This window comes from Notolabrus celidotus, chromosome 6 (assembly GCF_009762535.1).
Source record: "Notolabrus celidotus isolate fNotCel1 chromosome 6, fNotCel1.pri, whole genome shotgun sequence".
NCBI classification, from domain to species: Eukaryota; Metazoa; Chordata; class Actinopteri; order Labriformes; family Labridae; genus Notolabrus; species Notolabrus celidotus.
The window spans coordinates 35,818,533-35,843,651 of NC_048277.1; the positions used below are offsets into that span (position 1 = coordinate 35,818,533).

A 25,119-nucleotide genomic window follows, 5' to 3' on the forward strand; every position below is an offset into this window, starting at 1 on the left:
CTACCTTCCTTGAAACAGTCGGGGCGATAAGAACATGCCATGCCTAAACCAGACACGGCAGAGAGTGCTTCATGACTCACTGGCTGCCTGCTTTGCTTCACAGACCAGGTCTGAACAGGCAGTGTGGCGCTGTGAGGTGTGACAGCTAAAGTGTAGATGGTTATGTGCTTGACTGATGATTATCACTAACCTAGATCTGGAGCCAAAAAAGTGACTAACGAGGCACAGAAAAGGGACCGAAGAGGACGGAGGGAGAGCAGCCGGGAGAGTGATCAAGCTGAAGAGAGGAGTGTGCCCTTGGGATTTTGTTGCAGGAACATAACAAAGCAGAAAACACTCAGAAAGCAGACAAAATAGAGCAACATTTATTAAACACAGCTGGGTAAACAATGTCAAACTGGTTTGCAGGGTGTGGCTAAGGTTAGCAGAGCTAGCACCACCAGCTTTCGGTCCTCCTTGCAAGTGAGCGTCCACATGCCTGTGCTGTGCCGAGACGTTATATGCTAGCTAAACCAAACAGCTTTCCACTGAGGCAGTTTCAGGGCCGGTTTGGACCAGTGGTAATTTCGTCAAGAGACTATGACGAGCTGAAGTGCATCACTGATAATAAAAACTCTGACGAAAATATGTTTTGATTTCGTTGACGAGACGATGGGGTCGTCAGACATTCAGAATCCATGTTTCCCCCTGTGCTGTGCGTCTTTAAAGATGGCGTGATGACTTCCTGTGACAGGCTGAGTTATTATCTGAGGGGCTCAGTGTTAGCTTGGTCTCTACCTGCAGCAGGTGTGCTTTATGAACCAGCTCTCCTCACCTCCATGCATCCGTCTCATCTTCATTGAGGATTTTTACCCCCCTGGTGTGCGTTAGTGACAAAGACACAACCGGGGAACGTCTGTTTAATATTTGATGTTTGCCGTTTTTGCCGCGATCACCATAAAAAGCTTGGCGTCTACAGCTTGATTTAATCCAGTTTGGTGAAACATCAGACACATTTAGTAAGTTTGGATTAACTCCTTGTCATCAAAGATGCAGATGCATTTCAGAGTGCCGTGAACTGACTGTCTGTCCAGTGCGCCTGTCACTGCAGGCACTAATCTTAATAATCTTGGCCATCTCTATCAAGTGAGAGCCACTCAGAAGGCAAAGGCCATCCTTGAAGACCCTCACCACCCCCTTTTTTCAGAGTTTAGACTTTTGCCAACAGGGAGGAGGTTCACTTACACCAGGAGGGCAAGATCGAACCGATATCTTAGATCATTTGTTCCCTCAGCTGTTGGGCTTTTAAACAAGCTGTAGGACCTTGCCTTGGTCTCATGCACAGGAAGAATGATGTCATCCACAGGGGTTAAGTTATATGGATATGTCCTTGAATTGATTTGTGAACTTGTGTTTGTTGTTGTGTGTATTGCTTGTATGTATAGGATGTGTGGACTGCTGTTGCGACACAATTTGCCCCTTGGGGACAATAAAAGTTTTCTAATCTAATCTAATCTAAAAATTCAAGGACCGTCGTAAATGTGCAGTACAGCCCTGTCATGGCATTTTTCTTTGAATCAAGAGAATCAAAATACAGTCACAGTGGTCACATCAAGAATGTTTTCTTTTGACCTTTTAGCAGGGACAAGCTGAATTATTTAACTTCAGATATTACACAAGCAAAAGTGTTAAAGGAGTGTTGACGATTTTAACACTTGGTACAACTTTGATACCGATATCTGATCGATTACATGAATTATTTAAAGAGTGAAGATGTTTCAGCAAAAATCAAAGACCAAAATGTTTTGAGTTTTCTTTGACTAAAACTATGAAGGGCTGAAAAGACTAAAATGTGACTGAAACTAACGGGTATTTTCGTCTAAACTCCCTCTCCTTTGGAATCATCTACCAGTCAGGGTCCGGGAGGCAGACACCCTCTCCACTTTTAAGAGTAGGCTTCAAACTTTCCTTTTTGACAAAGCTTATAGTTAGAGCTGGATCAGGCTTGGACCAGCTTTTGTCATGCTGCTATAGGCCTAGACTGCCGGGGGAACTGGCGCACTGACACACTGGGATCCTAGCCCACCCCCTTCCCCCCAACCCCCTCATCACTTACTTTAACTCTGCCTGTCCCATTAAAGTTACTAACCATAGACCTTTCTGGAGTCCCTGAGCTCCCTTGTCTCGTAGATTCCTCTGAGCTGCCGTAGACGTCCTCCTGCTGCGGACGATCTGGACTCCAGCTGATACGGATGTGCTGGACTCCCTTACTCCCCTCTATCTGTCTTTCCAGACCCAACTCGGTCGAGGCATGATGTGTGTCTAACATGGGTCTGGTCCTGCTTGAGGTTTCTGCCTGTTAAAAGGAAGTTTTTCCTCACCACTGTAGCTAGCTAAATACTGCGATGTGCAATGCTCATGGTGGATTAACGTGGGGTCAGACTGAGTCTTACCCTGTCTTGAAGTTGGGTCTCTGTTCATAATTTGACATAGAGTGGTCTAGACCTCCTATGTTTGTAAAAGCGTCTTGAGATAACGTTTGTTGTGATTTGGCGCTATACAAATAAAGATTGATTGATTGATAAAGACTAAATCTAAAATAGCCGCCAAAATGAACACTGATGTGTAACAGCGACGTCTACAAAGAGCAATGTAAAAGAAGCTAATGAATATTTATGTGAAGAGAGGTAGAGATAGAAAGTAGTGAAACAAGAAGGGAAAGAGACTCCACGGTAGCAGCTCTGACTTCGTGTCCAGCTTCAAGCTCATTTGTTCCATTTAACCCCCCTCTGCCCTCACGACCACATCTCATACCAACCACAACAAGGCCCGGCAACCTCAGGCTGAATAACAGTGACCCAAACACCCCATTGAGACACATACTCACAAGAGAATCAATGGACTGAACTATGTGAATCATGCATGGTGCAATGTGTGCTTTACTCTGATTGGAGGGTTGAGTTTCTTCACTCAACTGAATGGCCTTTATCTTTTATCAACATATTAACCTGAGTCAGAGGATTCGGTCGCTCTACATGCTAAGCTAACCTGGCTATGGTAAGAATCAGCTCATCCACATCTACAAAGGTTACAGCCAACATGCCAGCAGTGTCTCTGAGGCTAGACTCGGCTTCAAAATATGTTGTTTCAAACCAGTTATGCAAATAAGATGTGATGTTTTAATCAAGTCAGTTTACTTCTGCAACCGAAATATGACTACGAGTGTTCTGCAAGCTTACAGAGCATTTCATAAAGTCCTGCGATGTTAAGTCTGAAAACAGGACCTGCTCTGAAACTCAACCCCACTGTCTCTATCTAATCAGCCTACATGTGGTGCAGAGTTATTTTTAAATCTCTGGTGGGCGTTCACTCTCATTGCTGACACTCGCCGAGTGAGAGGAAGTCAGTGCAAAGAAGGTAGCGCTGCACAAAGGGTTATCATGAACATGAGGTGGAAGAATAGCATGAAAATACTTGTTCTCATGTCAGCACAGGTTTTAAAAGCACTTCCTGTCAACCAGTGAGACTGAGATTACATCCATGCTTTCTTTTGTACATCCTCTGAGTTTGACTCCCTTACACTTTGTTTTGATTCATACATTTAATGAGCCTTGGGTCAAAAATAGTCAAGTCTAAAAGGTCAACATTTTTCATGTTTCCTCAAGTTTGACGTCTTTGTAAACTATTCAAACCAGAGTCCGTCAGCACTGTGGGACAATCCCTCGCCAACGTCCTTCATAACTTCCTGCTTTGAAAACGGTAACAACAATATATTACATAACATGTTGGCAGAATCCATCAAAACACTGGTTTAGTCATTAAACGGAAGCAAAGGAGGAATATTTTCATTGTACCACAACGTTTTAGTTCCTTCTTGAGAAGTGAGAGCCGAGCTGTGTCATCACTGTAAACTGATCTGTGTGCAGGATTCTGAGGAAAACTCAGAGAAAGCACCTCTTCAGAGAGACTGCTCGTGTGTGGTTTGGTTGTTCCTGGTGTTACAGTCGCTGTGGTCTGATGTCTGGTTTCACTTTGAATACCTGACAGACGGTGGTTTCTTACTGTTCTCTATCGTTGTGCTGTTGATTCCAAACTACTGAAGATGATAAGGGCCACTAGAAAACAAATTTAAGGTGCAATATTTTTTTTTATTATAAGATAAAAGTCAGAATTCTGATGAAAAACAGTCAGATTTATGAGATTATATACAGAATCCTTATGAAAAAATACAGATTTATGAGATTTAAGTCAGAATTCTGATGAAAAAAAGGTTAAAACTAAGAGATTTAAGTCAGAATTCTGATGAAAAAAGTCAAAATTATGAGATTAAAGTCAGAATTCTGATGAAAAAAGTCAAAATTATGAGATTAAGTCAGAATTCTGATGAAAAAAGTTCAAAATTAAGAGATTAAAGGCAGAATTCTGATGAAAAAAGTCAGCTTTATGAGATTTAAGTCAGAATTCGGATGAAAAAAGGTCAAAATTAAGAGATTAAAGTCAGAATTCTGATGAAAAAAGTCAGCTTCTTGGGATTTAAGTCAAAATTCTGATGAAAAAAGGTCTGGTTTTTGCGTCAAGGTCAGAATTCTGATGAAAAAAGTCAGATTTATGAGATTTAGGTCAGAATTCTGATGAAAAAAGGTCAAAATTAAGAGATTAAAGTCAGAATTCTGATGAAAAAAGGTCAAAATTAAGAGATTAAAGTCAGAATTCTGATGAAAATAGGTCAAAATTATGAGATTAAAGTCAGAATTCTGATGAAAAAATGTCTGGTTTTTGCGTTAAGGTCAGAATTCTGATGAAAAAGGTCAAAATTATGAGATTAAAGTCAGAATTCTGGTGAAAAAAGTCACAATTAGAAGATCAAAGTCAAAATTCTGATGAAAAAAAGTCAGATTTTTGCATTAAGGTCAGAATTATGATGAAAAAAGTCAAATTTCTGAAATTATAGTCAGAATTATTATGAATAAAAGTCAGAATTGTGAGATTAAAGTCAAAATTCTGGTGAAAAAATGTCAGACTTTTAAAATTAAGTCAGATTTCTGATGAAAAAAGTCAGAATTCTGAGAAAAAAGACTATTCTCCAATTTCTGCCCTTTTTTTTTCCAGAATTAAAAAAATATATTGCACCTTCATTTTCTTTTTCAGTGTCCCTAATCCTCTCCTGTATCCATACACTCTCTGGATCTAACTCCAGTCGCTCCAATGTCTCTATATTCACTGAAACATCACGTCTACCTTAAACTTAATGAGAGCAGAGCCGGCACTGACAGGCTTAACGACATATCTTCAGTCTTTCTGATGTTACAGAGCTGTACGGGCTTGTTCCTGTTTACAGCAACATGAGCAAAGACTGCGAGTGCAAGCAGAGCGAACAATGGGGGCGATCAAACCCACAAAGATAGCAGGTATAATGTATGCAAATGAAACAGAAGTGAGAGTGTACGCAGACGATGGCTCGGATTACATGAACACTGTAACCCGACAGACTACCGCAGGCTTGAACTCAGACATAACATATAGGCACGTGTAAACAGACCCGCTTTGATGCTTTCAAAGAAGCACACATTCCTCATCTCTGGAAGACTCAGCTGAGGGAACAGACGGGACACGCTGCCTTTGAAGAGCTAAGTATACATCTGTGGAGTCCTACACCTTGGACTGAGGACTAACTGGAACGGTAGACCGGCGACCTTAGTCCTCAGCGTGCCTCTACATATCTTCGACTGCACTGTCCCATCATTGTGTTCAAAAATGGCGTCCAATTCCTTGGTTCTCCACCACCAAAGGAAACCGGGAAACAAGGGCCTGCCTTGTATGGAGCTTTAAGGTTCATTATCACCCTGGTGTGAGAAACATCCCACAGAGACTAATTGTTTGGTCATGACACAGAGACCGGGACACAATGAGCAGGAAGTGGGAGTCATGACCCTCCAGTAAAAAGACACAATGTCCACGTTTTTGAGAAATAGCGGTAAGAACTGTTCCAATGAAGCACCGTTACTAATTTCCTTCTGGTGAATCTGACGCTGAATTAAAGAGGAAGACACGGAGGGTGACAAGTTCATGAGTGTGCTCCTGTAAGGATGCTTGTTTCAGCTCAGAGCTGTCAGCCAAATGACAGATGGTTGATTAGTTTTAGGGGGGGAATGAAAAGATTGGGAGGCCGTGCCACTTGCCCTCAGCACTGTCCCAATAACTGCTCTAAATATTCATGATGAAGAATTAGATCACTTGAGTCCTGCACGGTGAAATTAATCACAAGATGCAGTTCAGGGGAAATAGAGGGGTGAGCTAACCACAGTGAGAACTTAATTACAGGGAACAGAAGGAAGGAGGATGCTGAGCTTGTGTTAGGAATGACTGAGGAGTATTCATGGGGAGGTAGGATACAGTTTGATGGTTGAACAAGAGGATCCATCGGCATTGTGCACAAATGAAGCTGCATAGCCTACCAAAGTGGCCACTGCATCCATAACAGTATTTCAACAGATCTGCAAGCTCCAAGTATTGATATTACCTACCCTACCATTTGACCCCTAATGGTCCCCACATCCTGACCTTCAGTTAAAGAAGACAGGCGTGGGTAAGGCTGTACACCCTACCTCTCCTCCAACATTTTCAGGAGGAAGAGGAGAGAAGAGAGAGGAAAAGGAGAGAACACTCTATAGGGAGATGTTTGAAAGAGGACAGGGAAGGTAGAGCCAGGGTGAGAAACTTGTCTTGGCTAAAGCTCACACTTGCCAGGTAAGGCTGTACGCCCTACCTCCCCCTAGACCAACATTTTCAAGAGGAAATGGAGGGATGTCTCTTGAAAGAGATGTTAGGAAGGAGACAGAGAAGGCGGAGCCAGGCTGAAAAGCCTGTATGCCCTACCTCCTCCTCCTCCCCACATTTCCAGAGAACGGGATAGGAGAAGAGAGAGGTAAAGGAGAAAATGTTCTATAGAGAAGATAGAAAAGGAAGGAGAATGCAGATCCAGGGTGAGAAATCTTCTAGGGTTAGAGCTCACACTAGTCAGGTAAAACTGTATGCCCTACCTCTCCTCCTACATTTTCAGAAGCAAGGGAGAAGTGAAGAGAAAGAAAACACTGATGAGTCTGTAGAGAGATGTAAGAAAGGAGTCAGGGAAAGCAGGAATAGGTTGAGAAACTTGTTTTGGCTGATGCTCACTCCTGCAGGTTTAGACTGCATGCCCTACCATCCCATACTTTCACTTTTTTTAACAGGATAAGAGGAGAGAAGAGAGAGGAAAAGGAGAGAACACTCTTTAGGGAGATGTTTGAAAGAGGACAGGGAAGGTAGAGCCAGGGTAAGAAACTTGTCTTGGCTAAAGCTCACACTTGCCAGGTAAGGCTGTATGCCCTACCTCCTCCAAGACCAACATTTTCAAGAGGAAATGGAGGGATTTCTCTTGAAAGAGATGTTAGGAAGGAGACAGAGAAGGCGGAGCCAGGCTGAAAAACCTGCTTTGGCTGATGCTCACTCCTGCAAGGTTAGCCTGTATGCCCTACCTCCTCCCTACATTTCCAGAGAACGGGAGAGGAGAAGAGAGAGGTAAAGGAGAAAATGTTTAGGCTAAAGCTCACTCCTGCAGGGTGAGGCTGTATGCTCTACCTCCACTACTTTCACTTTTTTAACAGGATAAGAGGAGAGAAGAGAGAGGAAAAGGAAGAGAATACTTTGTAGAAATATGTTAGAAAGGAGACGGGGAAATCAGAACCAGGGCGAGATACTTGGTTGGGTTAGAGCTCACACTAACCAGGTAAGACTGTACGCCCTACCTCCCCTTACTCCCACATTCTTAAGAGGAAGAGAGGAGAAAAGAGAGAAGAAAAGGAGAGAAGACCATGTAGAAATATGTTAGAAAAGAGACGGGGAAAGCATAGCCAGGGTGAGAAACCTGTTTAGGCTAAAGCTCACTCCTGCAGGGTGAGGCTGTACGCTCTACCTCCACCTCCTTCCCCATTCTTAAGAGGATAAGAGGAGAGAAGAGAGAGGAAAGGTGAGGGTGTATGCCCTACCTCCACTACTTTCACTTTTTTAACAGGATGAGAGGAGAGAAGAGAGAATATTCCATAGAGAAAAGATAGAAAAGGGCAGGGATGGCAGAGCCAGGGTTAGAAACCTGTTTGGGCTAGAGCTCACACTTGCCAGGTAAGGCCGTACGCCCTACCTCTCCTGACTCCCACATTTTCAAGAGGCTAAGAGGAGAGACAAAGAAGAGAGACCTCTATAGAGAGACGTTAAAAATGAGACCAGGAAGGCAGAGCCAGGGTGAGAAACCTGTTTGGGCTAGAGCTCACACTTGCCAGGTAAGGCCGTACGCTCTACCTCCCCCTACTCCCTCATTTTCAAGAGGATAAGTGGAGAGAAGAGAGAAAAAAAAGAGACTTATCTATAGAGAGATGTAAGAAATGAGACCAGGAAGGCAGATCCAGGGTGAGAAACCTGTTTGGGCTAGAGCTCACACTAACCAGGTAAGGCTGTACGCTCTACCTCCCCCTACTCCCCCATTTTCCCTCTGTTTTGGGCTCAATAAGCCAGAATCCATAACTCTATTGTTATGAGAATGCTAAGCCATGCAGGCATTACTTAAAGCTTTGCGGTTTTGCCATTCATACTCAAATCCCAAATTCGGTCATCAAAAATTAGGAGTCTCAGTTCAAAGCTCTCAAACTCAGCTAATCCTCTTCTTAGGAGCTCTGTTTGTTCAGGTTTGACTCAGCTCAGCTCAGTATTGTAGGTCACACCGAGGCATTGCTATTCATTTCATAACTCCTCACACAAGCTTTAATATCAGGAGCCAATATTTACCCAGCATTGGCAGGTCATATACAAATAATGATTGATCCTGATGTGGTGCACAGAAGGATGTAACACTACCTTCTATCAACTGAATGGAGAACAGAGGGGGAAAGGCAGCTATGGCAAACAATCGGGAGTTCATTTAGGACACCAGTGCTCGTGAGCTATTTTGGGAAACACGTTTCCAGGGCCTTGCATGTTAATAATTGACCTAATATGACATCATGCCTAAATGTGGACAGACTCTTCCATTCTCCAGTGATCCTACCTGATTGTTTGGTTTGTGCTGCGAGGAGGTTCCCGGGATATTAAGCGAGTGACTCCTGGTGACAGCGGCTCCCGTTGAAGCTCTCCTCGGCTGTGAGCGAACCGACAGAGATGCTTTCCCCTCCGGCGGGGGGCTGCTGCTGCTACTCGTGCTATTCCCTTCAGTCTCCAGCACCGCATCCCAAGGATCCCCCGCGGAGGGTCCTGGTGCTGTCTGTGCGGGGCCTCCTGATGCCGGGGATGCCTCCTCGTTCTCAGCTTTACGCTTTGTAAGTGGGTCCAGATCCAGCCAGTCCATGCGGCTAATGCTGGAGGATTCCGTCACTGCTGGCTGCTGGGGCGGTGGGTTGGGTGCCAGGGAAGCTGTGCCGGCTTGAGAGGAATCTAGGTCAGTGCTGGCCGATTTGCCATTCTTCAAGTATTCTGAGGTGCTGGCAATCTTGTCGAAAAGTTTGGCCATCTCCGGGTCCACGGCCGGCTGCTGGAAGACCAGAGCGGCGGCGGGCTGAATGGGAGTGAACGTCATGAAGGATGGCTGCTGTGCCGACATGGTCATGAAGGGGGACATGGTTGGAGTGAAGCCATTCTGAAATGTGCCTGGTTTGGGGAATGGAGCCGAGGGGAACACTGGGATAGACTGATGGGTGGGAGTGGACACACTGGTGCTGGATGAGGTGGGCAGAACAGGTGTCCACTGGCCGCTCTGGAAGGGAGAGGAACTACAGGCATGGCTCCCAGGGTAGGAGGCACTGAGGTTAAACCCCTGCAGAGACGAGGGGCGGGACACCTTATTGTTCGCCCCAAAGTTCTCATCCAGGAGGAGCTTTTCAAGTTCCTCATTGGTCAGTTTGTCCACATCAATGTCCCTGAACTTGTCCCGCTCTGCCTGTTTCTTGGTCTCTGGGAAGACAATGAGGTCCTTTTCTGGTCTGTTAGTCGAGGGTGATGGTTGAGGAGCAGTAGTGGTAGACTTTGATGGTTTTGGTTTCAAGAAGGACGAGGACGCCGCAGAGGAAGACGAGGGCGCTGAAGTTGACAGAGTGTGTCTCTTATCCCTTTGCAACTTTGCTAGAGCCTCTTCCTCCATGCGGAGGGCTTCCTCTTTGCCCACAACCCCCTTCTGCTGGGGGACATCCAGCTTGAACCCATTACCGCTTGATATCTGGGCCATTCTGTCAACTGGATGGTGCCATGAGTGTGTCAGCCTTTAAGTCGGTGAGGCCCACAGGGTAGCGCAGCAATTCTTTAAACACCTGAAAGAGGGAGAAGAGGAGGTCAACAGAATCAAAATGAGCCTGTATGCCTTTAAGAGTCTATATCAGCGATCAAGGACCAGAAAATGAAGCTCTGGTGTGTCTGATATTGAGGTTTCCTGTTTTTTAAACCGGTCCGTGTTGCTGTGACCCGGCTCTGACTGCTTATTGATCGGCTGCCGTTTGTCACGCATCGACAGCCAATAATTAGCTGCTGGAGTTTAGGAGGCCAAGGGCGATGATTAGGTTACATAACCGTAGCCTGGTCTACATAACTGAGACTTCCATGCTCTTTAAATGGATCACCTATTTCACAGAGAGCTCTGTTAGTCAGCCTGTATGTTGACCATTCAGACAATGCAGTTGTTTGAACAAGCAGCCGGACAGACGGGTCGAAGACTTAATAAAACAATCATGCAAAGTGATTAATTACATGGTGACACATGACTCACATGCAGACTGATGGATCTGTATACTACTGAGCAGTTAAGCAACACAAACACAGAACAAGTCAGCATTAACTTCAGATATTAAGCCATATTAAGCCAGCATTTTAGATTTTAAGATTTTACTGACTCCACTTTTAAAGCTTGCCTGGGTCTCGCCCTGGGATACATTGCAGATATGCTAATAAATGATGAGCCATCTCGCTGCCTTAGATCCTCAGGTGGGGCATGTTTTGGTCGTTCCAAAGTCGAGGCTCAAATGCAAAGGGGGTCTAGCTTTCTCCGTCAGAGCTCCTCGAGTTTGGAGCGACCTCCCTGAGGAGATGATGCTCGCAGAGTCAGTGACATCTTTTAAATCTCTTCTTAAAACCAATTTTTACAGACTTTTACAGATCTTTCTAACCACTTTTACTTCTATTTTATTATTATTTTTAATTTCTATCCAACTTATTAATTGTTTTAAATTTGTGTTTGATTATTCATTTTTTTTATCTATTTTAATAAATTTTTTATTTGTATTATTAATTTTTTTATGTTCCTAATTTATCCTAAACACTTTTCTAATTTTCCCAATGTGATCTTACTCTTATTCCTCTTTTATTGTCCTTTTAATGTTTTTATTTAATTATTTATTTATTCTTATTTATTGTATTTATTTATTTTTATTTATTTTATTTACTTATTTCATTTATTTTATTCTTATTTATTTGTATTTATATTTATTTATTTTTATTTATTTATTTATTTTTATTTATCCTTGAAAAACCTCTCTACAACAATTAACTGGTCTATTGTCCCACCACTTCATTCTGTCCTCTGACGTGTATTCTTTTTAACCTCTTGTATTGCATTTTGTTTTGCATTGTTAAATTGTCTCCTCCCTGTTGTTAGAAATCTTTTCTCTGTTATTTGAACCACGCTTTGTTTGTCAATGCACTTTGTTAACATTTGTTTTTAAAGGTGCTCTATAAATAAAGTTATTATTATAATAATCGATCTTTGTTGCCTTCCCCAAAATAAAGAACTTTTATTTTGGTGAAATTGACCAAAATGGGGACCTGACCTTAGGACAAGCACTGTACATAAATCCAGCATTTCCCTCCCTCTAAAAAAGAACTTAACCCGGTCACTGATGATTTCCCCACCATGACAGAAGTTATAAGAAACTTTGATTTCAAGGAAAACGGTGTTTCTACTGTAAAACATGAGAAAAACATCCCAGCAGCACAGAGTGTTTTGTGATCCTAAAATGACACGGCGCCTTCTCAAAGCAACCATTCATCCAACGATCACAGTCCCAGGGTTGAGTGAGTTCCTTCCCTCCCCAGGCGTCACGGCCTCTCCTGAGCCTCCCCTCCCATTGTGGTGCAGAAGACTGGCTGTGCTGGGGCTCAGGCTAGCCTAGCACTATTGTGCAGCTGAGGAATTTGGCATGCTAAGCAGCCCGACGGGTCTCTCTCTCTTTCTCTCTCTCCCTCTCTCTCTTGCTCTCTTTCTTCCTCTGGCCTTCTCCCTCTCTGTTAGCATTATGTTAGCACCATGGTCCAAGATTGTCTTATCAGCTGTGCTCACACCAGCAGGCAGCGACAATGTGGCTGAATTCATTAAGTGTCGGACTCAGAGAGCTCGGTGCCAACTTTGCAAATGCATAAAAGTAAAGGTCAGTCTTTGAGAGCCTGCAGGAGCTCATGGTTTAGAAATATCCCATGGTCAGAATCAGGCAGCTCATCCATATGTCAGTGACTCTGCACACGATGAGGATGCACTGAATGTACCAGCTTGGAGTCAGGAGGGCGTAACCTTTGACCTGATCCAGACACCAACCCAGCAACTACTTCCTGCTTCTGCAAACACAGAGTCGATCTAAGAAGCCGTGCAGCATCACTAGAGTTCATAAAATGATTTGCAGATTGGGCGCATAACTTCCAGTCCTGTGTTGGGTTGTATGTTGTTCTAACTATGGATGAGGTTACAGAGAAGACGGCGAACAAGCTCAGATCCAGAGTCAAGATAACCATATGCTCAGAGTCCATATATGGAAACATGAACACGTAAAGAATGGAGGAGATATTCACTTATGGGAACAAGACCAATGCAGTTTCTGCAGCACGGTGAAGGATGGCAGCATGGGAGCGTGGCATTAAAGCAGTCTGGGTGGTGGTTTGACAAATCTGCCATCATGTCTTTAAACGTCCTAACATAGAGTTTAGTTTAAGGAGGCACCATATTGGGGTTTTTGCTGTTATTTCCAAACTCATTTTAGCCGCTCTTAACACACCTTTCCTTTTTGATTGTTAAGAACATCAAGTCTCTCTTGTACTAGAATTTACCCGTTACTCTAAAGCCTAGTGGTGCAACGGATCATCGTTGATCCGTGATCCGTACGGATGCCTCTCCACGGTTCGGCACGGACGTGGTCCGCGGATCGGTTGATGAAAAAAAAAAAGGTTGCGCGTCAACTCACTCGTCAAGCGCAGCGGTAGTCATGGCAAGTGAAGGAGCAGAGGAACATTATAACCCTCCTGCATCTTGGAAGTCACATGTATTGGAGCATTTTGGGTTTCCCTGTGAAATACAGTGAATGCTGAATGTGCTTGAGCCACGTTATGAAATTCCGTCGCGCACCCACTAGACCAGAGGCCGTCAATACGCGGGCCGCATCCAGCCGCCTATTTGTGGCCCCCGAACTGTTACTCCTTCACTCTGTGTTTTGGTCGGGTCACCGTGTGTTTACCGGGATTTTTTTCTCCATGTCAACGATACGCAGACAGGCTGTTACTGGGTCACTTAGAGTCCAATGCTGCGAGTGCAATTTTTAACTTTCACTTTGGTTTATGGAGCAGTTTGCATATTGGCACTTTGCCAGCTGTAGGACCCTAGAATAAAACGGTGTGTTCACAGTTTGCAGCTCAAAGAAAAGTGGACGGTGAAAATCAGCAAATGAAAGAAGAATAAAGTGAAACTTTTGAAGTTCCTCTGCTCCTTCACTTGCCATGCCATGAAATGCAGTGAATGAGGCAGGACTGGGCCCACAGATAGGGTGCTTTGCACATGCAGTAAATTTTGAGTTGAATGTTGTTTTTATTTAATGGGCAAAGTGTTTTACAAAATAAATAGAGGGACAAAGTTATATTTGTCTTGTCTTCTTTTTTTTTTTTTTTTGTTGATCCGAAAAATGATCCGATCCGTGACTCAAATCCGTGATACGATCCGAACCGTGAGTTTTTTGATCCGTTGCACCCCTACTAAAGCCTGATTTATACTTCTGTGAGCACTACATGCTGTGCGTCGATGTGTCCGTGTCGCTCTGCAGGACGCCTCCAAAACACTTGAGGGCAGTGTGGTCCGCCCTCAAGACAGTTCCTGCGACGTTCTGTGATGTTAATCTACAGCTGATACATGTTGCTGTTTATCATACAGACATGATTTACAGCGAAGAATAGAGAGGAGTCCAAAAAGATTAAATACACGGCCAAGTACGGGAAGTACAATACTGCCGAGCGGACCAATCACAGGGCTTCAATTTGACACATAGTTAAATTTTGGAGGAGGTGCGCATCAGCTATGTGCGTAGACCTCTGTGTAGGCACAGACTAAAGGCTGATTTATACTTCTGCATCTCCCCTACTCAGCAGGGGCTGACGCAGACATGAGCCCCACATACTTGTGCGTCGGTGTGTCCGTGTCGCGCAGCAATTCTCTGCCGAAACGCCTGAAGGCAGTGTGGTCTCTCTGATAGCCGGCCGCCTGCTTCCGGTCCCGCTACGATCTCTGTTTACTTTTCCACAGAGATTCAGAGCGTGTTATGTTAATCTACAGCTGATACATGTTGCTGTTTATCATACAGACAAGATTACATGAAGAATAGAGAGGAGGAGATGAAATACACGGCCGATGTGTGGCCGATTTCCGGGATCCCGGAAGTGTTGTAAATGCGGGAAAGACAAAGCCGCCGAGCGGACCAATCACAGAGCTTGCGGTCCGCGTCGGCCCTACGGGGAGTTACATTTTGGAGGAGGTGCCGTTGACGTCCTCCTGCTGTGGACGATCTGGACTCCAGCTGATACGGACGTGCTGGACTCCAGCGGCAACAGCTTCTACGACTCGTCTCATCACTATCACCTCTCTCTCTTACTCCCCTCTATCTGTCTTTCCAGACCCAACTCAGTCGAGGCATGATGTGTGTCTAACATGAGTCTGGTCCTGCTGGAGGTTTCTGCCTGTTAAAAGGAAGTTTTTCCTCACCACTGTAACTAGCTAAATACTGCGATGTGCAATGCTCATGATGGATTAAGGTGGGGTCAGACTGAGTCTTACCCTGTCTTGGTGTTGGGTCTCTGTTCATAATTTGACATAGTGTGGTCTAGACCTCCTATGTTTGTAAAAGCGTCTTGAGATAACGTTTGTTGTGATTTGGCGCTATACAAATAAAGATTGATTGATTGATTGATTGATTGATTGATTGATTGAGGTGCACGTCAGCTACGTGCGTAGGCCTCGGCGTAGGTACGGGAGCTATGCGGACCCCCGGCATAGGGTACACCGTTGATTCAACGCAGAAGTATAAATCAGCCTTAACCCGCATAAGCTACACCAGGGGTGTCCAAACTTTTTTCAAAGAGGGCCACATTTGATGTTGTTTTCAGAATACCTCAGGGCCAGTGGCTCCTACTGAGACTTAGGAATCCTAAAAGTTATACATGAAATATCAATTTAATAACAATATTTTAATTTTTTTTCTCAATAAATCAGTAACTAGGTAGTCCTCAGTTCTCCACAAGCCATGTAAACATTAGCAAACCTTATCTTCTTCTGGAGGAAAATGCTTTTTATTAGAGTCGGGCAATGTGGGAAAAATATTGTATCATTATTTTCCTATGGCAGGATCACGATCTAGATTTCATCACTTCTTTTTCATGTTGTTATTAAGACTTTTCTGACCAGCAGACAACATTTTAAGAACAAAATAATTATTTTCCTGCATTCTGAATAATTTTTATGCACCAAATTTTGCCTTTTCTGCACAATTTCATAATTTTGATCTTGTCTTGTGTCCTCTTTTGTGTCTTCTGAACTTATCGAGAACATTTATCAGATTTCACATCATGATAAAAACATTCATTTGAAAAGCTGTCAGCTTTAAGAGTTCTTGTATTTCTTCTTTATTGCCATGTTGCAGAATCCCCAATGCTTTGGCTTTTATACAAGAGGTCCACATGAAGCTTTTTGAGACGTTTCTGGATTGACTTTAGTTTTGATTCAACGCTTGAAAGAAACTGCAGATGTACAGATGATTCAGAAGGTGATTCATTTCTTTGCTATAAATAACACAATTTAAGATGGAAGCTTGGGGCCATGAATAAAGGGACCTCGGGCCGCAATTGGCCCCCGGGCCATACTTTGGACACGCCTGAGCTACACCATCGATTTGACGCAGAAGTATAAACAAGGCTTTACTCTTTTAGGATCAGATAAACAAGACAACATCTTCTTCTTCATGTATAGACATCCAGTAATGGAAAGTGAATACATTAATTCGGTGGATTAAGCGCTGTCGCTCAGCTGTGCAGTGAGAAGAATTGGCGAGGTGACTCAGGACGAGGCTTTGCAGTTCAGGTAAGGCTATAAATGCATCATTATCCTGCAGGAGCCGGCATCTTCCACCATGCAGAAAGGCTGGTTATCAAGAGCAATGAATGTAATGATTGGTTCGTTCAGCTCTTTTACCTTTGGAATGTCGCTGCTATATTTCATGGTTTTGTGGAACGACTGAAGTACAAGCTGCTGGCAGGTTTTCACTGGTGAAACTCTTGGTGACGGTTCTTGAGATGCACAATACTCAATTAACTAAAGGTGCTTTTTGACAGCAGGAACTTTCCCAAGGAACTACGGACCTTTTGAGAGACTCTGTGTGATCCAATAGCAGGAACCAGGGTCTAATTTTGTACTTTCGGGGTGGTTAATCTGCCCCTGAAAAGTCCCTGCTTGGGGGGTAGTACTTTCAAAAGGTCTTGGAACTTTGGGGGGCGGGGCCTTGGTAGAGTAACCGCTGTGTTTATATGTCACCCTCCATCCACATTCCCTTGGTTTAATAACTCCTGAACATTGGAGTTATTCCTCTTTATAAGCTTGTCCTGGATTTACCTTACAGCTTTATGGCAGCATCATCAGCTTGATTTAATCCATGAAACTTTGAATCTACCCTTTAAACTCAGACTTGACCTGGTCGCACTGAGTCAGAGATGAGTTTCTAACAGCTGAGGAAGGCGCTGGTGTTGACAATAAACTCTGCGCCGGCTGAGCAAAGTGCAGCGCATCAGGTCTTTAAAGGGAAAATAAGTAACCAGGTCAACTTTATAGATGTTTAAGATGCATGTATTGGTTGTTGGATGGGGGGACAGTTTAATTTGTCTCATGTCTTCAGGGTATGTGTTACATAATGAGACATGAAACTCACCATCAAAGAGAAGCGTGAGGCTGAAACGCTGCATGTTGCACAAAAGCAATTACACCTCTCTAACACTGTGGTTTATATGCGAGCTTATGAAACCCGTAAGGGCACTGAAGCTTTTAAATACTGAATCATCAACTTTGATTTACTTCCTATTGTTTTGATAATCAATGCAACACTTTGGGGATTATTATTAAAGTAGGTCAGAAGTGAAATAACCTGGTTGTGTTTACAGATATCTGAATATCCTGCGTAGTGGATGAAACAGGACACTTGTAGACATCTAAGCTTTGAGAAAACTGCACTTTTAAACCAATTTCTGCAAACTATTCGATCTGTCAGGACGATGATTTAGGCTAGTCGACTAGTTTAACTGTTATCTTATTCTATTTTTATTTATCTATTCATTCATTTATTTATCTACTCAGTTTTTATTGATATTTTTAGCCTTAGTTTTATTTTCAACTCTTATCCTTACCCTTTAAAAACTATTTCAACTATTGTATTCTTAATTAATTTTGATGCTTTAACTTATTTTAATAACACATATATTATTGTTGGTGTGCATTGGTCTCTATTTTATTCTATTAGTACTATTTTTATTATTAGCATTATTAATATTTTCCCTTAATATGTCTTGCCATTGTCTTACTTCTGCCTCTTTCTTGTTTTTCAATCGCTGTAAAGCACTTTGGGTTGCATTTGATTTGTATGAAATGTGCTACATAAATAAATCTTGATTGATTGATTGATTGACTGAAAATAATGTGCAGTTGCAGAAAATGCATGCAAAGTAACAACCCCCTTCATCTTTAAGTGCAGGATCTTAAACAAAACCCTGAAATGCACATGTTTTATTTGAAGAAACATGCATCACAGGATGTTCTAACCTCTTTTCTGCATACATGACATTATAAAGCTTGTTTTTTGGAGTTTTAATGAGATAAAAGCTCATGCAACTTTAAAGAAAACACATGTTTCCTCTGATTCCAGGTGTTTAAAGGTGTTGTTGTATCACCAGGTAACATCTCTGAGCATATTTAGGACATGCAACTCGCAGTAACATGATACCTGTTACTCAGTTATACAACCTGGAGGTGTTTTGCACCACAGATGAATTCCTGTGGAGGCTTTAAAATGCAGAATAGTTGCCTTACATAATTACCTGTGGAGCTTAGTTAGCTCACCTGTCTGCTGAGGCTCACCTGACACCAAGTGATGAGTTTTAAATGTCCTTTATACTTCCTTCTTTACATTGTACACACACACTGAAGAGATAACAGGTAGTTAATTAAAGATAAGAGTGTGTTTGGACTGATAGTAAGGCAGTAATCCAGCACAGGGAGGAGATTATCACTTCTTCATACTTCAGGTTTGAACTTTAACTTTTTGTTGGATGCTAAGTTTGTTAGCTGCTAAACCAAACAACACGGCGCACACAGAGGGGGATATGAACTTAACAGGAAGACATCTCGACTGATTTAATCTTCTTTATAGTCCCTCTTTTGTCTCCTGTACTTTTACAGACTCTGGTTTAGTGTTTTTAAAAAAGTACAGGAGACAGCTTTGCTCCAACAAACAAGGAGGAAATGCAGGATTCGTCGTGCGGGTAGAGGCTGTTTACTGCGCAGCCGCACACGCAGATTTCAGGCAGCTATAAGGATAAAAAGTTTAACTCTGAACATTTAAAAGACAAAAGGTTGGTTTCTCACCTCTCAGCGGTGCGGTGTTTGGAGCCATTTCTCCTGCAGCTGCATGTTTTTCCGTCCTCTCGCTCTGAGGGTGGAGGGACGTCAGTTCCTGTTCACGAGCTCGGTGGAGGTTCGGTGTGATGACTCTTACTCGGATGGGTCTCTGTGCTGCTGCAGGGTAGAAGAGCAACAGCGACATCTAGTGGACAGATGAGGGTAGTGCTGAAATAAGTTTATATCTATGGTTTATATCTATGGTTTATATCTATGGTTTATATCTATGGTTTATATCTATAGTTTATATCTATGGTTTATATCTATGGTTTATATCTATAGTTTATATCTATGGTTTATAGCTATGGTTTATATCTGTGGGTTATATCTATGGTTTATATCTATGGTTTATATCTATGGTTTATAGCTATGGTTTATATCTATGGTTTATATCTATGGTTTATGTCTGTGGGTTATATCTATGGTTTATATCTATGGTTTATATCTATGGTTTATAGCTATGGTTTATGTCTATGGTTTATATCTATGGTTTATGTCTATGGTTTATGTCTATGGTTTATATCTATGGTTTATGTCTATGGTTTATGTCTATGGTTTATGTCTGTGGTTTATATCTATGGTTTATATCTATGGTTTATATCTATGGTTTATATCTATAGTTTATGTCTATGGTTTATATCTATGGTTTATATCTGTGGTTTATAGCTATGGTTTATATCTCAACTCAACTCAACTCAACTCAACTCAACTTTATTTATATAGTACCTTTCATACATTAAAACATGTAGCCCAAAGTGCTTCACAGAGTAACAGACAGTAAGAAAACAACAGCAATGGTAAAATTATAAAAGGCATGATTAAAAAAAGAAAATACTTACAAAAAGAAAAGAAAATCAGTACAGTAAAATTAATAAAATAAGTAAGAGTGGAAAGAAAAGTTAAAAATAAGGTAGAGTTAACAAGATCAGATGAACACAAGAAATAAATAAGATAAATAAATACATGTTAAAACAATGGTTTAGATAATAATGATTAAAATAATAATAATAATAATAATAATAATAATAATAATAATAATAATAATAATAATAATGCAGTCCGGAGCTAAAATAAACTACTCCAAATTAAAAGCTAGGTTAAAAAGGTAAGTCTTAAGTTTACTTTTAAAAACACTCAGAGAGCTCGCTGTTCTGATGTCCAGAGGCAAAGAGTTCCACAGCCTAGGGGCATAAAAACAGAAAGCTCTCTGGCCGAGGCCTGTGTGAGACACACGAGGAACATTTAAAAGGGAAGCATTCGAGGACCTCAGTGATCGGGCTGGAACATAAATGACAGGAGATCAGTGATGTATGGAGGAGCAAGGCTGTTAAGAGCTTTAAAAACAAGTAAAAGGACTTTAAAATCAATTCTAAATCAATTCTATATCTATGGTTTATATCTGTGGTTTATATCTATGGTTTATATCTATGGTTTATATCTATGGTTTATGTCTATGGTTTATATCTATGGTTTATATCTATGGTTTATATCTATGGTTTATGTCTATGGTTTATATCTATGGTTTATATCTATGGTTTATATCTATGGTTTATATCTATGGTTTATATACGGAGGAGGATTAGGGCCACTGAAAAAAAAATAAAATTAAGGTCCAAAATATTTTTAAATGTTTTTGTTCTGAGAAAAAAGTATTTTTTTCTCAGAGAAAAAGGTATTTTTTCTCAGAATTCTGACTTTAATCTCAGAATTCTGACTTTAATACAATGAAAAACAATTTAAGGTCCATATATGTTATTATTAGTCTCAGAGAAAAGTCAGATGTTAAAGTGAATACATAAAGTGTTTCTGACTTTTATTCTGATCCTGAAAATAAATAAACTGTCAAACAGATTTTTGTTTCATTTATTAGAGATTAAATACAAACAAACCAAATCCAAGTACTCATGTTCCCCAGTGTTGCTTGTACAGGCATACTCAAACAATGCTTACACAAGTAGTCACAGCATGTTGGCTTTAGAGACTAAACATCAGGTGATTATAATAATAAGTATAACAAAAATAACAAAAATAACAATGATAATAATGATGATAATAATACACTTTATTTCTATAACACTTTTCTTAACAAAGTTCTTCAGAGCAAAAAATGCAGAAAATTACAAAGCAAATAAAAATTAAGATTAAAAGTGCATCACACAGATTATCTGTAAAAGCGAATGGGTGATTTATTTTGTTTTCAAACAACTTTTTATTGAGTTTAAACAAAGAAAATTAAAATACACAAAACTGTGCACAGTACCCCCCACCCAAGACCGCTATACAGTACATCCAATAAAAATTACAATGACAATACTAAAAGAAATTAAATAAAGTAAATACGTAGATACAAATAAAATGTTAAAATAAACAAGCAAATAGAAACAAAAGAAAAAAACAAACAAACACGGAATCAAAATAGACATTGAACAGATATTTTCACAGATTCATTTAATAAATCTAGATAAATCTAACACAATGTTGGTTTATAAATCTGTGTAATCTGATAATTACTGCTTTAAAGCTCAGTTAAATAAAATGTTGTAATATTGCACATAATTTTCTCTGACTGATGCTGATGTGTACAAACATATTATTTATTTATTTATCTCTAAATAATAATAATATTTATCTTTTATTCTCACATCAAACTCTCTCTCCGCTCGCGTGGGGGGTTGTCTGAACGCCACGTACAGTTTGGCTCAACGCACCTTAATCCTCTGTGTGACAGGGACTCACTCTGACTGACAGCTCGTGCCGTCCAATCAGCTCTCTACGCGACTGTTTTTGCAAAGCCAATCAGCCAATCAGAGCGGCTGTGGGCGGGGCGTTGCCATGGTGAACACAATCTTTTCCCCCTGTAGGTTGTGGCCGTGAGAGAGGCTCGTAGTGAGGCTCGTAGTGAGGAGATGACAGCTCGAAACAAGCGCTGCTAGCTCACAGGTCGGACTGCTGGAGGGAAATCAGACTGAGAGGAGTGAAGAAGAGAGAGGAAGAAGAGTCAGCTCACAGTGAGTGATATTTAACATGTTTGCAGCTTGTTTACCAGCTTTCAGCCTCTATGGGATAATGAATTAGCGTCCACCTGTGCTGTAACATCCTCACTGAACCATCTGTTTGCAGGAATAACACCCTCAGCATGTTGACATGAAGTCTTTTTTTATCATGCTGCAACTTTATTTACTGGACATGTTTTTTTGTACATGCACAGAAAGCGAAACTTGCAGAAAATCCTCTAATACTGTCTCTAAATTATAATGTGTTTCTCTTTTTCAATGCTTAACAACTTCATGCTGTTGTGTGTTCAAAGGAAACACATGCACACTTTATAATTTACACCTAAAACATGCAAAAAACTGCATAAAGGATGCACCATTTCAAGAGACATCACATTAATAATAATAATAATAATGATAATAATAATAACTTTATTTATAGAGCACCTTTAAAATAAAATGTTTACGAAGTGTTTTCACAAACAAAGCATGGTTAGAATAACAAAGTTAGCCTTTTAAAAGACAGGGAGGAGGAATTTTAACAATGCAAAACAGAATATAAAGCAAGAGGTTAAAAATTATACACATGTATTAAACAAAATGAAGTGGTCTGACAATAGACCAATAAATCATTGTTTAAGGGTTTTTCAAAAATAAATAATAATACAAAAATGAAATAAAATAAAATAGAATAATATAAAATAATAATAATAATACATTTTATTTACAACATACCTTCATTTCAGGTAAACTCAAAGTGCTACACACAGTAAAAAAGAGGGAACAAACTTGAAAACATTTTAAAAAGAGTACTTAAAAGAGTTAAAAGCCTCTTTAAAGAGGAAGGTCTTTAAGTGTTCCTTAAAAGCATCCACGGTCTGTGGGGTCCTGAGGGGGCTGGGCAAGGAGTTCCACAGACCAGGCCCGGTCTCCCATGGTCCTGAGTTTGGTTCTTGGACGGTGGAGGAGGTTTTGATGTGCAGAGTGTGAATTCTGGGTCAGGGTTTGCTGGGTGAGGAGTAAAAATGGATACGAAAACAAAAGCATTACAACTCAACTCAACTTTATTTATAAAGCACTTTAAAAATGACCACAGCCGAAACAGAGTGCTGTACATAAATAGACAAACAACGCAGGTATAAAACAATTCAAACACAGGATAATAAAACAATAAAAACAATAGAAACAAAAAACAAATCATAAATCACTAAAACAGGAGCAGAGTCTCCTTGAAAGCCAAGGAATAAAAATGGGTTTTAAGACGAGTTTTAGGAATTAAAAGGAAAATAAAAGAGGTTTTCAGAATGAGAGGATGACATCACATCGAGAACATTAGAAAAAGTGAAAAGGATAAATTAGGAACGTTAAAATAATGAATGAAAAAAATAAAAATAAATTAAAACATTAAATAATTAAATAAAATAATCAAATACAATTTAAAACAATTAATTAGATACTAATAAAATAGAAGTAAAAGCGGTAAGAAGGATGAAGTCACATAAAAGCAAGTCTTTAAAAATAAGTTTCAAGAGTCTAGGAGCTCTGATGGAGAAAGCTTGACCCCCTTTGCATTTGAGCCTTGACTTTGGAACGACCAAAAATGCTCCACCTGAGGATCTAAGGCCGCGAGATGGCTCATAACTCGTTAGCATTTCTGCTAGTTTGTAGTTTGGGGCGAGACCCAGGCGAGCTTTAAAAGTGGAGTCAGTAAAATCTTAAAATCTAAAACATTCAGGAAGCCAGAGGAGAGAAGAGAGGACAGGAGTGATGTGATGTCGTCTGTTAAAACCAGTTAGAAGACGAGCTGCTGCGTTCTGGACCAGTTGGAGGCGAGAGAGTGATTTATTGCTGATTCAACCCTGATTTTTAATTTCCCTCTTTTACCTTCTGCCCCAGATGTTTAGGGGTAAAGCTTTGGCTCAATGTGGGCTGGTGCTGCTGAGTTTGTGGCTGTGCATCCAGTCAGTGCCGATCAGTGTGGACAAGGGGAATGAGAAGCCTCAGGAGGAGCTGGAGCCGCCACAGAGTGCTGTGAGTCAAATAAGCAATCAAATCCCATGTTTCTGCAGGAAAGTTTGTGCTTAGAGTGTCTTACATGAACATTTCTCTGCATGCAAACATCTAAAAAAAGTGTAAAAGTGTCACTGTGCATTTGCAAGATGTCAAAGAAGTTGTTGTGCTTGCTTTTAGTAGTGATTAAACGAGCCCTATAAGATCATGCACTGATATGTTGTTTTGCTTATGCTCCAGGAAACAGGGCTGCACTACGACCGCTACCTCAGGGAAGTCATTGAGTTCCTGGAGAAAGACCCACACTTTAAAGAGAAGCTCAAAAGCGCCAACATGGACGACATCAAGGTATCCGCTCACTCTCTCAACCATGCCAGTAACTCTACGTCTCTTGTGTTTGTTGTTGACGTGAACATTTTGTTTTGTTGACTTGCAGAGTGGGAAACTTTCCAAAGAGCTGGACTTTGTTCACCACAACTTTCGGACTCGGCTGGACGAGCTGAAGCGGGAGGAGATGGCCCGGCTGCGGATGCTCATCAAAGCCAAACACGACATGCAAGGGGGGAGAGGTATGTGGCACATATGTGTTGTGCAGACGTGTCTCTGTCAAACTTTCTCTTCTTGAAACCGCAGAAGAAGAAGAAGTTTTGTTCAGTCATCTTCCAATGTAGGATGTGGAAATACTGTATGATGTAATGCAGCACCAACCACGGCTCCGTCTGACTCTGGATGAATGGATGATTGTACTTTAGATCTCACTCATAATGCAACTTTTTAGTAGATTACAAGTCATCATCAACCTTTATTTATACTCGAGAGATCATTGAGGGGCAACCCTCATTTACAATGATGTCAAGTCAGTTATAGAGACATTTATCCATGCATCACATCCCATTTAGATTACTGTAATAGCATCCTGTACGGCACATCCTCCATAAAATGCAATACATTCAGAACTCTGCTGCACGCCTCCTCACCTGCGACCACATCACCCCCGTCCTCCAACATCTTCATTGGCTCCCCGTCCCCTACCCCATACAGTTTAAAATCCTCCTCCTCACCCATAAAGCCCTCCGCCACCAGGCCCCTTCCTACCTCACTGACCTCCTCCACCACCAGGCCCCTTCCTACCTCACTGACCTCCTCCACCACCAGGCCCCTTCCTAC

At 41.3% G+C, this 25,119-nt stretch overlaps 2 protein-coding genes across 3 annotated transcripts in view; one reads left to right on the forward strand and one right to left on the reverse strand.

Annotated features, from left to right (window-relative positions):
* pik3c2a (phosphatidylinositol-4-phosphate 3-kinase, catalytic subunit type 2 alpha) overlaps positions 1 to 19,031 on the reverse strand; it is a 79,380-nt gene extending 60,349 nt beyond the window's left edge. The window contains exons 1-2 of the mRNA XM_034684710.1: positions 18,917 to 19,031; positions 9,056 to 10,307 (exon numbers count right to left, since the gene is read on the reverse strand). Of these exons, the coding sequence (XP_034540601.1) occupies positions 9,056 to 10,225 (1,170 nt within the window). The 5' untranslated portion in view covers positions 10,226 to 10,307; positions 18,917 to 19,031. The remainder of the gene's footprint in view (positions 1 to 9,055; positions 10,308 to 18,916) is intronic.
* Positions 18,476 to 25,119, forward strand: part of LOC117813714 (nucleobindin-2-like) — a 31,356-nt gene continuing 24,712 nt past the window's right edge. The window contains exons 1-5 of one of the 2 annotated variants that reach the window (XM_034684712.1): positions 18,476 to 18,576; positions 21,811 to 21,957; positions 23,839 to 23,973; positions 24,193 to 24,300; positions 24,389 to 24,521. In XM_034684712.1, the coding sequence (XP_034540603.1) occupies positions 23,839 to 23,973; positions 24,193 to 24,300; positions 24,389 to 24,521 (376 nt within the window). In that variant the 5' untranslated portion in view covers positions 18,476 to 18,576; positions 21,811 to 21,957. Of the gene's footprint in view, positions 18,577 to 21,792; positions 21,958 to 23,838; positions 23,974 to 24,192; positions 24,301 to 24,388; positions 24,522 to 25,119 lie in introns of those variants that run through there. The other variant, XM_034684711.1, reaches the window with a different exon arrangement.